Below are 13,853 nucleotides of genomic sequence, written 5' to 3' on the forward strand. Positions count from 1 at the left end.
ATCCCTACTCTATACAATTACCTATTGTAAGCTCTATTTTAAGACTGACATTTATAGATTTATATGCAGTTTAAGGCAGTAGCACAAGTGAAAGACTTGGTATACCACACATCCATAAAAAAAGCTTGTATGTGCAAAGAAATAAATCCAGAAAGACAGATCAGTGTCAGAAGAAAGCAGGATTACAAATACCTGCTTTCCTTTTCAGCACTGTTAAGTCTACTTTTTCATCAAAAAATAAAGTTTACTTGTATGCTGCTCCAGCACAGCTTTCCACCAATAACAAAAACTTAATATCAAGCTTTCGCATTAGAAAGACTAGCCATTAAACTTTAAGCTTGGGGGGAGGGTGGGGAATAGTTTAAGTCTCCTTGCCAGAGTCAGTCTTTACCAAAGCTTATCTCACACATCTCTCTCCTGGAGCTCATTAAACTCTCACTCCAGTGGATTGCTGCTGAGAGGAAGTTCCAGCAGACTGAGCAACGACACCGCCATCCTCCTGGCAATGGGGAGATTTCAGAAGAGCAACCAAGTAACAGAGCAACCTAGAAAATTCGATTCAGGCAAGACTTTGTTATCCTAAACATCCAGGTTCCAAGTAGTCAGAACATTCAGCAAATATAAACATTTACAATACTTGAAACTGAGTAAGGACATAGTCACATAATCTCTAAACAAGCAGTTTGTTGCAATATATTGCCTCCTATCTTGTATTCCCTTCTCTCCACTATCTTTACAATAAGCATCGTCTGCAGTTTAAAATTTGCATTTTGTTTATACATAACCTCCAATTCTTTCCATAAAGATTTAATTTTTATATACTTGGTAAAGATTAATTTAGCCCATATGTCTTGACTGACTGAGTTCATATACTATCTGATTCAGTCACACATCAAAGCAAAGCAGTTTCAAATTGGCCTAGAAAAATCACAAAGCTCTGATTAGTTCCAAATGGAGTGCTTTGTTAGTGAGCTGACTGGTGTTATAACCAGCAAATCTGACTGCTTAAAGCTTTCATTCCAAATTTTAAATAATTTTTTCCACTGACTTAAACATACCAATACTGCAAAGGTTTGGATTTGTTTAGGAAAAGTAAAATAATGAAAAATGTTCTGCAAATCAAAGTTTTATTTCCAAAATAGTTACAGCCTTTTTTATTTTAATTTGAGGCCAAGCAAAACAGAGGAACAATAACCCATCAGCTATGAACTGTAAAAGATACTGTCCTGGGAGGGTTGGGATAAACACTGGCAAAAGTTTAACAGTAGATACCCAGAAAGGACTTGTTCAAATTCAACTGTAGAAAACTCAGTGTCAGGTAAATTCTGGGAGGAATGTTCACCATATCTTAACACTACTGCAATCACTAGTTTGGGCTCAGCACAAACAACTTCTAATAAGTAGTCACCAGATTCCGAAAAAAGAACAAGGCATTCCAGTGAGATAACGCTTCTGAGAAGTGGTAAGCAAATTGCTTTGGACCTTTTAGTATCCGTAACACCTCTGAAGAAAGCCAAAGTGCCATTAAAGAATAAGCATCTGCTGTTCAAGAACTGCTAAAGGCTTATTTTCTAAAGCAGTAACGGTCCACAGTAAAGGCAGATAAGCTGGCATCACAGAAACCAGAAATGTTCAGGCTATGTATCGTAACAAACCACAGGAGTGACATTTTATAAATGCAGAAAAAAATCATGAATCATTCAAGGTCTAAGAGGGTACAGCACCAGGCGTTAACAGAAGACTTTGGATTTTTCAACTTAAGTTACTTGAAAACATCAGCAGAAGCAGTCCATGAAGACTAATCAAATACAACAGCAACCCCAGAGAGTTAAAGCAATATTCTTCACCATGCCTAATCTTACCCTTTGCACAGCATTTTGTAGAGGGCCAGGGAGAAGGGAAGCCCTCTGTTGCACCTATCCAGTTTCATTAATTATTCATAAATTGCTTTAACATCAGAGTGGCCTGTAGGTTTATTCAATGACTCTAGAAGATGCACCACTCAAATGGGTGCAGAAGAGATTCTTAAACCATTTTTACTCAACTTTAATATTGCATCTACTCCCCCTATAGCAAAGCATCTGGTTCACAGATGAACTTCTGATCTTCCAGATTAAAACCTAACTTGTCTCTTGAATTTCAAGTTAAAGTAGTAGACATAACTGGAAATAACAAAATTCTTTGCTACATAATGACTAACTGAGGCTCAGCCCAAGTTCTTCTGTGCCTCATTCTCCATAGTAATAAAGACAGTATCAAAACTGGTATCAACTACTGAAAAGCACACCCCTCCCAACAAGGGCTAGACGGATCACAGAATGCCACCCTGAAGCCCTCCACCCCAGGAGTTAACCAGCAAGAAAAACAAATTGCTTTGACTCAGGGGTCAAGGACAAAAACGTCAAGGAATCAGAAATCATTGCTAGAATTTCAGCCATTACCACCACATTTTTCCCTTCTCACCTGCCAGCAAACAGTAACTTTTTTTTCAGCAGAGTGCAGTGATTTTCTTCTCGCATCAGAGATGTACTAACAGGCACGTATCTTCTTGGGACAACAAAAAAGTTCTAGAAAACTCTCCAAAACCCTTGATCCACCAAAAAGCACATAGAAAAATAAAAATAAAAAAGCACACCGCAAAATCACCGGGAACAGTTACTTCAACAGGGTATGTTTCCCTTTCAGCCACTGCTACCTGAAGTGGCTCTGCCACTATCCAAGACAGTGGCAGTCAATATAGAAAATGGTAAATTTGTGAAGCCAGATTCAGTAACTGTTAGCTTTTCTCCCCAGGGACAATGCCTAACATTTAATATAGCAAAGTCTTTCATAAGAATAACAGGTCTGATAGAAGGCAGTCTTAATGTGGTAAGAATTTACCAAAACAGCAACTATATGTTCCTTTTAAAAATAACTAAACAGAACACAGAAAATACATGGTTTAATAGCCAAATATTTGCTGAGTTCGTTTGAAGTGGAACCAATACTAAAAATCAACATAGCTTTCTACCTAAAGTGTAACATGACTTATAATTTAAGGAAACAATGATATAGGATCCGAGGGAATAATATACTGATTTCTGTACCTAGTTAGGTATGAAATTTAGGTCATGCATTACACAGGAAAAGTGAACAAAATATAAAAGCAATGAGTCAGTTAAGTGAGATACTAGGGCTGCAGCTAAAAGCCACATGAACACATTCCACCACTGATCACATAGGAAAACTTTTTCATATGATGTTCAGTTTTCAAAAGTGGCCAATGATATACCGGTAAAGTCCCACAGATAAATGCTTCTGCCAATACTTGCTTTGGAAGTCTCCATTAAAAAAGGTTTTTCATAATCGTAAACTGGCCTCCACGCCTGAGGCTGATGAAGATAACATGTAAAGACTGCACTCGGGAATTGGAGTACTGAAGTCTGGGGGTGGGGGGGAAACCCAGTCAACTCTGTTCACTCCTGCCAGTTTCATATTAGTGAGTATTAACAGCAGCTTATTTTGAGGTTAACACCAAGGTCTTTAATGCAGCACAATCCTGTTTGCAAAAATGCTCCAGCAGAAGCTTGATGGCAAGGATACAGCCCTTGGGTGCTTAGGCAGATAAGGTGCTATTCCCAACACAGGGACATAACTCAGGTTCCCAAATAATTTGAAAAAATGCATTGCTAACACTCAGATGTCAGTCTACTGATACATGAGACTGTTCAGTAGGCCAAGTCTGAGCCAGAAACAAGAGCAACCAATGCAAGGACCTGAAACTCAAAGTCCACTGAGACTACAAAACCAGGAGGAGGAAGAGCAAAGCTAAGCAAACATCTTCTTAGTAGCAAAAAGCCATTAGTCTGTCCAGCTGCTTGTGAAACTCAGGCACCAGTTCTGCATTTTCTCATATATGTGAATACCTGACTGTTCTCCCACTAGAAAAACAAAATTAAAAACTACTCCTTCTGAAGATCTGAGGTCTTCCACAAGGATGTTTAAGGAACACTCACAGACACACCCAACTTTTCACATACCTAGTAAAGTCCTCAACACCGCTCAACACTTAAATTTACACGTTTAGTTGCTTTGTTGGACTGGGACATGAATGCAAGTGGAAGAGTTTGGTTTGTGCTAGAAATTCATGCAGTTCCAAGAGCCAAGGTCTACCAAAAGAAGATGTAAGCACCAGGTGCAATCAAGTCAGGTGTGTTCACATTTCTCAAAAGCTACAACAGGTCCCACACCTATTCTCATAGGAATTCGGTAAAAAGGTATCCATCTTTGAACACAAAGGGTGAAGAGGCAATTCACAGTGAAATGGGATAAAAGATCAGATCACTTTTGTCCTGTGAGACTATTACTGGAATGAAATGAGGCATGTAGTACTTAAATGCTACGGGACAGGGACAATCACACTCCTGCTACAACGCTCCATTATAAATTCAGTAAAGCAGATTGACCAAAGTAGTCTGGGTTGTATTTTATAGACTAAGTAATTTTCACTAAAAATCCTTTGCTTAAAGAATTGTGAATACTTTGTTAATACTAGGAACATAAATCTACCACAGGGTAACTGGACTTTAATTGCATTGTGCTGCATGTTTGCCATTCAAGACAGTTAAAAGAAGCATTTGAAAACACCTGGCAACTCTAGTTTTTGCAAAGATGTGTGCTCACCCTGCAAACCAAACAAGTGAAGCTGCGCTCTGCAAAGAAGTTTCAGAATTCTTTAGTATTAGCTAAAGCAATGTTTTCTGCCACCACTAAACAGTCTCCAACAGTTAACCATATAAGCTTGCCAAACAGGCAGAATACATGGGATTTCCTGCTGAAAAGGTACACCGAGTTCAAGTTTGAACTCTAAAGGGAAAAACTCTCTATAAAAGGCAACAGGAAAAAACCCAAGTATTAATACAAATAAGCTACAAAACAACAGCCTGTTTCATCTACCTCATCTTCCAGGACTTACTATAGCTTACTGGACAAGCTGCAAGTGCAACCAGTTCACTCACACTGCACTAATTCAAGGCACTTTCATTCTAGACTTGTGGTGCACCAGGCATATTTCAAGAGACAGATGACAAGAAAGATATTTTTCCTTCAAACTAAAGAAATCAAATTTGAATTTTACAAGCCAATCATTAAAAACACCTCGAAATCAAAACAGGTAACTGCTTATAACCAGACCTTGAAAGAGATACTACTGCTCTATATCCCAGAACTGATGTACAAGTATATTCCTGTTTCTTCACCTGCATGCCACCAAAAGCTAAAAGCATAGCCACCAGAAGGGAAGATTACCTTACACTTCCCGAGAGAATACAAAGTGTAGCATGGTCCTATCTACTATAGAAGCCTTTAATGACATCTGCCTTTAAAATGTTAATATTATGTTGACTTTAGAGCCACCATATTTACATTGCCAGCATATGGGTGGGAAACTGCCCCCACGGGACCAGTACATACATGTGGAAGGTAAACAGACAGTCAAAGAAACAATCCTAAAATCTGCTGAAGTATAATCCAAGCAATGATACCATAAGCCTTTCCCTGGTAGAATGGTTCGTTGCCACTCCAGTCTCTACTGCAACAATTCACATAGTAACAAGGTTTGCAGAAGTTATCCGACAAGTCACAAATTCACTGAATTGTATTTCTCCCTCCTCCCCTCCTCAATATCCACTTAAGTAACGGCTTGAGTGTAATAAAACTACTTATGGTGGAAAAAAGACGACACTGGAAAAGAACTCATAATATGCATGAAAAGTTTGCTTTCACTATTTATCATCATGACTTGGCACATCTTTAAAAGCAAAAATCTCATTCTTAAGTAATTGATCTTATTATTTCTGGACCACTTCAGCTATTACAAAAATCCTGCAACTCTATACTGGCCAGAACACCTGTTAAAAAGTTTATCCCTTCCAATACTTATTATTGGATAATCATACCAATGGGACCAAAGGAAAAATTCTATTTTAGCATAAAGCAAGAGCAAGGAATTTAGATGTTTGCTCATTACAAAACCTATACAAAGAAATACAGATCTGGACCACATCAACATCTCTTTGCTACAGTTAACACCCATTTCAAGTCTAAATAGGGAACAATTTCAATTCAACTTGCTTTGATTCTTTTGCCGAAGAGTAAAGTCAAATTCTAGTTTAAGCCTGACAATGGTTCTCATTTCTACAGACAAATTAGATCTAGCATTTCTATAATAAGATTCTGTGTATTCACAGAAATTGTTATCTATATTCTTGGGAATAACATTCCTATATTTGCCTTTTTTTAGGAGAAAAAGGACTCAAGAGCAAGTAGTAAAATTGACACTGCAGTATTTGAATATAGAAGATGACTATACATGTCCCTTTACCAGAGCACACTTGAAAGTATCGCAGGTACTGCAGCACTGAGGAGTCCATAGAAGAATAAGAGCTCTACCCTGCTGGAAAGAGGCAGTGCTGTATCTAGTATCCAGCTAAAAGATGACAGGATCTCAATTTTAGCAATTCAAACATTTAAAAAAAAGCCAAACCAAATGGTTAAATACTTCCAAACAAGGATGCTGTTCAGTACCTTTGAAGTTAGACACTGGAATGCTTGTTAGGTGTGGTTAACTACTGCTGGCTCTGCCTTTCCAAGTAGGATCTGCATACAGCTTGTACATTGATTCAATTAGAACAGTTTGAAGTCTGGTACAGTTCAAAATGTCCAACACCTTACAATAGGCATTTTTATTCCAGAAGAGATGAGGCCTTCTTCAATGTTTCTTAACTTAAAACTAACAGTTACAAGGTAATTAGTATGGAAAAAAAAAGTAAATTTTAAAAGTGGAATGCACTCTTAAAACAAAAACTTCATTCAGCCTGCACAGAAAATGGGAAAACAGTTCACAGAAAGAACAACTTCATTATTAGCTCAACACAAATTTTTTTGGCTGCTCTGTCCCTGATATTTGGATATACAGTCGATTTCCCAAGCAAACTAATTCAGGTTCTTAAGTTCAAGTTCATCACGTAACATATGATTAGGCAAAGTGAATTTGGTGGTAATTAATACTGTTATTACTTGAGACCATTGTCTTCCAATGATTCCTTTGTATGTTAAGCTAATTTCCAAAAATGCTGCAGGTTTGAGACTGAACCATTTTATCATAGTCACAAAAACTTTCAGAAAAGAATATCTGTAAGAAATGAGCCAGAACTAGAAGCCTCACATTTCTTAACTGGAACATCAAGAGGCATGTGTAATCCATGTTGCCTCAAGTACCCAGAATACTAAAAGGACATGCAAAGATTGGCACATGTCACCAGCTGGAAGCTACAAAAGACCTGCCCCTAGAACTCCCAAGGCTAGTTTCATGTGTTTTTGAAAAATGAGATCATTCCTGAGATAGCAACTACTGATATCGGTGAGTAAACAACTCTAATCCTAGCTAGCAACTGCTATTAACATGGTAATCTACTAAAGCTATGAAATACCTTCAGTGGCTTAGGAGGCTAAAAATTAGGTTTTTCATGATTTATTCTATCCCTACAAAGCTAGCATATAAGCCATAATGGCAGCTGACATTGATCACTTAATAGCTATATTGCTTACTCTGTGAGGACTTAAGGACCCAGTTTCAACCCAACAAGTAATAGCTTTTTCCAACTCATCATTCCACAGATGAAATAAAAATCTCTGAATATTTCTGAAGGTGGAGTATGTAACTTCAATCACCTGTAGCAAACAGTGCAGAAAGGTGAAGGTATTTGAAATGGACCCCTCAGAACATCAGCTCTACACAGCTCCCAATACAGTCTTCAGTTATTTCTAAGTTTTAGATGAGCCTATGGAATTAGCACGGGTGAAAAATAGCATCTTATGCTATAAACTTGAAATAGCCATTGGTGCAGTATTTGGAAACTGACTAGGCAAGAGCCCTTTTTCCCATTCACAAGATATCAACCTGAAACAGCCACATAACTACAGTGTCACTGACTCTTTATTTCCTTTCAGCTGCAAACAAACTGTAGTCAGACCTACTATTTATGACCCTGGTTCTGCAGCTGAAGCTACAACCAGATCATCACACGAACTGCAGCAAAGAGCTCGTCAGTCAGCTAGCAGAGCAGGCGCTAAGTAGCCAAAGCATTATCTTATTTCCTTGTTTTTACAGAAGGATCTCAGTGAGTAGATGAAACAACTCCAAGAAATACAAGGTGACAGATTCATTAATAACTTCTCCTCTAGTTCTGGAAGTTACATCCTCAGTGCTACTAACACACGTAGACTTCTTGAGAAAAGAAGTCAGCCCATGCAGAGATTCATATTATTATGTCGAGTGCCAGTATCCAAGTAGGTTCTGGTATGTCATTATCTACAAAACATAACCCTAAGGCATTCTGTAGAGACAGCATCACTACAGCCTCAAAGCAACCAAGAATGAATAAAAACATTAAGTTTTCACCCACAGCGAAGAAAGATGTTAATTGTCAAAAGTTGTACAGAACAGAAGTCTGAATGGGTGGTTCAAGATTTTGGGAGAAAATTTTGAGACGTTTCTCCCCTCTCTGTGGGTCACAAATTCAGTAGTGGCAATTTGCCTATCAAAGCACCTGGATGCGTACATGCACAGCAGGAGACATTTGGCTACTGGTTTTCATGTGCCCTGATGCTTCCAGCTCCCCGTCCTCTACAAAGAGAGCAGCAGTTTGTAGCTCTAAGCACTACACATCAGCACAGAAATGAGCCTTCAGACACTAGGCTCTGAGTGCTGGCCAGAAAACCATTCTAGCTCCTTTGTGGCAAAGGTATAAAAGACAGCTGAAGAGGCATCTTAAGGTGCAAAACCAGCCTGAGAACTCAGTTACATCGTTTCCAGTTAATAAGCCCATTACAGTTAGCCCCAGGAACAAAAATTTTTAAAGACCTGATTCTTTAGATATATGCCTGTACTTCACTTGAAGACAATTTGCACAGCTTCAATTTTTAAAAACTATACAACAACCTCAGATTTTATTCCTACAAGCGGAAAGTTTGAAGAATCCACAACTGAAGTCCTGCAAGCATTGGCACCATTCAAAACCAGAAGAAAATACAGGACAAGGGGCAGAAGTGATCATCTTTACAGAGACTAAAGCAATAGTCTGCTGTAGAGAGGGCAGCATTCTCCCTACTTAGGGCAAGTTCATTTTGTACTATCAAGTAGAAATCATGAATCTAATAATTACTGACCTACTTAAAGGCAGCTACAGCCACCTTTTACTGTAAAGTTAAGATTCATATAATCCAAGAATAATCTCAAAAAAGCACAAATTAAAGCAAAAGTACATGGGCAGCTGTTTTGAGCCCCCCTGTAATCAGCAATTGCAGCAGACAGTGAAAGACAACAGCAAAAAGCAGTGGCTTGCATCACTAATCAACTTTAAACATGTTCACCTGCCCCAAAGGAACATGAAGAATCATGAAATGTTTACAATAATTTTGTATCAACTGTTCAGTCTCTTCACTATTACACACAATTTATTTTTGAGAGATTTCGCTCTAAGATGTGAAGGAGATAGGAGGTGGAAAGAGGATTGCAAGCTCCAATCCTCTGGAAAAAGGTTGTAGCTAATATCAAATTGTGTCATATTTTAATAGGACTGACTAAACAGAAGCAGCACATTTCCATTTGTTTCTGCAAAGAGAACAAAGGCACTGTTCAACTTTTTTGGTGCATCTCCCAGAATAAACAAGTTAAACATAAATCATCAGAAATTGTAATGGACTTCTAGTTATACAGAAGAACAGGTAGCCACACAAGCATCAGTCCCTATTCCCACACTCAGCACAAGGGAAACTCTGAAAGATAACTAACCCTGTTCACAAAGAGCTCCCTGTTTGCATGCCATTACACATCCACTCCATTCCAGCTTCCAAAAGTTTCTCAGGACATCAAATGGTGACCACTTCTCCAGCTCATTTTCTAAGGATGAGGTCAAAGAGGTTTGCGCTTGAGAATCTGGGAGCAGCATTCATACAATTTAACACACAGCACTGACTTCAAGTACCAGCTTAGTGGAGCTCAAGCTGTAGTAAAGCAACAAGAGTGATGAGAAAGTGCTGGCACTGGGGAAGAAGTTCTCCTCCAATTCTGAAGAGGATGAAGAGTGCAGGACTCTTGGCAGGCAGTTGCCCAGTGCAGCTCACTTTCTCTTGACATCTGCATTGGTTTTTTTTCTAGGTGATGTTACAACACAAGTATTGTCACAACACAACTTGGTAACATCACAAGATCTAAGTCCACAGCGTTGGAATTTATTTGTGCATATTTAAACAGGGCTGAATGGAGAAAGACATTGTTTTTTCCACTTGCTTCATCCAACTCCTGTTTTAAGCCAACTGCTTACTCTAAAAGTAGCAGAGTTACCCAGCTATCAACATCGAAAAAATTTAACAGTCTTGAAAAAGGAAATCTGCATCTGTTCAGACAAAACGCATATTCAAGAGACTGTGAGAGTAGTCACCTTTTTTGTTCCCTCTCAACTATTCCGCACTTAGCGACCAGTATTCTTCAACACCAGTTTCTTAAAAAAATGTATTTTTAAAAAAGACAAACCCTTCAGTGAGTCCAAAAGAAAAAAAACAATCATCAGTTGACTGTTCCGTATGCCTTACTACTGGCACAAAAAATGGTAGGATGGATTCTTCGTCCATCTTAGATTGACATAAATAGTGCTGGAGTTTTTCAGCTACATAAGTCGCACACTATTTGTGAAGCTTTGAATGCATACTCTAAAAAATGTTCCTGCCTGTGTAATCTTATCTTTTTTTTTTCTCGTGTTATGTGCAGAAAACTTGTATATGATTTACAGTCTTTCCTTTCAAAGATGTCCATACATCCTTTTGAATAAGTGAAGTTGCAAGTAGTTCAGTATCTGAAAGGAAGCTTTTTCTGGTTTTAATTACACCCTTCTACCTTGTGTGTGAAATACTCTTTCCATCTATATTTTATGCACATAGAGGTTTAAACCCAATAAAGAGGCATTCCCATACCTTGTTCTTTCCCCTTAAAACAGGGGAACAAGCACTGTTTAAAGACATAGGAAGGGAAGATTAAGAGAAATATGAAGTTTAATAATACTCATCTAAATTTTACAATTAAGGCAGCTGTATTCAAAGAAACACAAAATTGGAAGGAAATCTGAATTAAGACCAAGCATACATTTCTGTCTTAGTCTGAAATTCAATGCTCAGCTTAACAGAATCTATCCTGAGCCCTCAGAAACAGCTTTGTTTAGGATACCACTCCAATATAGGAATTTTCATAGCCTTTAGGTATACAGCGTCTTTCCCAATAGAAGAGTAACACAGGTATTTGCTGACTGAGTCCGCACATCCTCAAAAGCTACAGCGTGGTAACTGATCACATGCACCCACTTAGCTGGTACTTAGTTTGAACTTTAAAGGAGGTTAAATTCAGTCAAGACGACAGTTTGACTCCCTAACTTGTAGCAGGCTAAAAGCACTTAAGCAGTCAGTAACATATCTAATTACCGACAGCACCTCTTAAAATGTTACTGTCTAGCTTAATTGCTGGCAATTGAATGAACGAACAGCGAGTTAGTGACGGCAAACCACTGACACCAGGATCAATACCCGAGAGATTCAGGGTGACAGGCAACCACAACATTTAAGTTTTGTACCAGAAACTCGGAATGTTTGCCATCACATCCATCTAAACAAAACCCAGACTCGCCAAGATGCCTTTGCCACTGGACAGCTACTCCCAAAGCCGATCCTCCTTTCCAACTTCTCCCAGGGAAACTTTTAAACTGATGCTTGTTCCCAAATCTAGAGATACTACGTGTTTGTTTCCCCTACTAAATCACTGGTTTTCCATGCAACTGGCAGGACTGCCCCCTCAGCAGATGTACGGCCAGAAGCAATAAGTTAAGGTTTATAATGCTGCCTGTTGATCGGCTTGTGAACCCCTTCTCATTTAAATATGTCGTGCGCCCATAAAAACTCCACGCATCCCCCCTTTTCGCCCTCAGTTGACCATGCCCATCACCAACCAAGGAAGTGATCCCTGCTAGCCTCTTAGGCTGCCGTTTATCACTAAAAGAAAGGTTTAAAATCGTTGTCGAAGACGCAACCCAGCACCCAACTGCAGCGGTGCCATTACAGCGTGCAAAAGCCGGGTACCCACCTTATGGCAGCCAGGATAGGTTGCCATGGTGTTGAGGGTAGAGGTGCTGGGATTCTTGCTGGTGCTGGCCATGATATTCTGGATCTGGGTGAGCTCTTGCCTCAGCACCTGTTTCTGGTGGAAGCTGAAAGCAGGGTGGTTGGATGCCATGGTGAAGAGCAACAGGAACTCATCCCCCGTGCGGCCCTCGTTGAGTTGTAGCCCATAGTTGTTGATGACCGAATCGATGTGGGTGAGGGTACGGAAGAGGACCCCGGCCGCCTCTCGGTGCGCAGACCCGAGCAGGGCGAGAGAGACCAAAAGTTTGCTGCGCACCACCTCGTCCGTCAGGTTGGTGAGGCTCCCCAGGTCGGCGGGGTTGTTGGCCTTGATTTCGGAGTCGCGCAGGGAGTGGTAGTCCTTGCGGGCCAGGTCCTCCAGGCAGGCGCCCAGGAAGCGCAGCTCCAGCGGGATGCAGAGGTCCAGGAGGCCGCAGAGGAACTCCACACGCTGCGGGGACGGCAGCTCGGAGAACCAGCGGTACACGCCGTCCCGCTGCAGCCGCGGGCACCGCTTCTCCACCATGGTGCTTCGCCTACCCCCGGCCCGGAGGGAGCACGCCCTGGCGGGGGCAGCGGCGCCGAGGGCGGGCGGCAGCGCCCCGAGGGGGGCCCGCAAGGCCGGCGCCCCGACACCCCCCAACCGGCCCCCTCCGCGCTCCCGCCCCCCCGGCAAACCCGCCCCCCGGGGGGCGAGGGGGCCCGGCGGCGAGGAGCGCGGGGGACAGCCCCCGGCGGCGGGCAGGGCCGGGCCGGGCCGGGCCCCCCCCCCCCCCCGCCTCGGGCGGCCGCCGGGGGAGCAGGCCCGAACGCCGCTGAGGCGCGGCCTGGCCGCGGGGTCCCCGCCCGAGCAGGGCCCGGCGGCCCCGAACAGGCCTCTACGCTCCCGCGTCCTCCCTCACGGGGCGGCGGCTCCTTCTCTCAGCCGCCCGCCGGTCGCCTCCATCCTCCGCGCAAGACCCGTCCCGCCGCGCTGGGCCCCGCCGGAGCCGCCCCGCCGCCGCCGCCGCCACAACGGCGGGAAATAATCCCTCGCCAGAAGGCTGCGAGCGGGCGGAGGGGGACGGGAGGGAGGGAAGGAAGGCGCGCGCGCGCGCGCGCACGCACACCGCCGGTCCGCGGCGGAGGGATCCCGCGGTGAGAAGTCCCAGCCGGGAGGGGAGCGGGAGGGAGAGAGAGAGAGAGAGAGGAGAGAGCGAGCGCGAGCGAGAGGAAGGAGCGATGGAGCGCCTTCACTCCCTGCCTGACCCCGCGGCGGGCCCCACCCACCGCTCTGTCGATTGGCCGAGCCGTCTACTCGCACCTGGCGATTGGCTGCCGGCGCGCTTTCCCCCCCTCCCCCCCCTCCCTTCCTCGCGCAGAGAAGCGGGATCGAGGGAGCTTGTCAATCGCCCGCTTTTTAGCCCTCTTTAATCCCTCCCCTGGGCGCTGATTGGTCGAAAGGACGCTTAAATAGGAGAGGGGCGGGAACAAGCGCCTTTTGTGTGCGGCCGTCTCTCGGCGGTGGGGTTGGGGCTGCCGTGAGGCGATGGGGAGGGGCGGGGGGGGTGGGGGTGGTCACTACCGCCTGTGGGGGCCAGGGCTGAGGCAGTGACACTCCCCCCACACACACCCCCTTCAGGTCTGAGCTGTGCCTTTACCTGCTCCAG

At 42.8% G+C, this 13,853-nt stretch overlaps 1 protein-coding gene across 1 annotated transcript in view; it reads right to left on the bottom strand.

The window, feature by feature from the left end:
- The window catches only part of ZCCHC14 (zinc finger CCHC-type containing 14), a 55,235-nt gene extending 42,278 nt beyond the window's left edge, over nt 1–12,957 (bottom strand). The window contains exon 1 of the mRNA XM_049806753.1: nt 12,167–12,957. Within this exon, the coding sequence (XP_049662710.1) occupies nt 12,167–12,730 (564 nt within the window). The 5' untranslated portion in view covers nt 12,731–12,957. The remainder of the gene's footprint in view (nt 1–12,166) is intronic.
- Between the last annotated feature and the right edge of the window lie 896 nt (nt 12,958–13,853).

The sequence above is a fragment of the Accipiter gentilis genome, chromosome 7 (genome assembly GCF_929443795.1).
Source record: "Accipiter gentilis chromosome 7, bAccGen1.1, whole genome shotgun sequence".
Classification (NCBI taxonomy): domain Eukaryota; kingdom Metazoa; phylum Chordata; class Aves; order Accipitriformes; family Accipitridae; genus Astur; species Astur gentilis.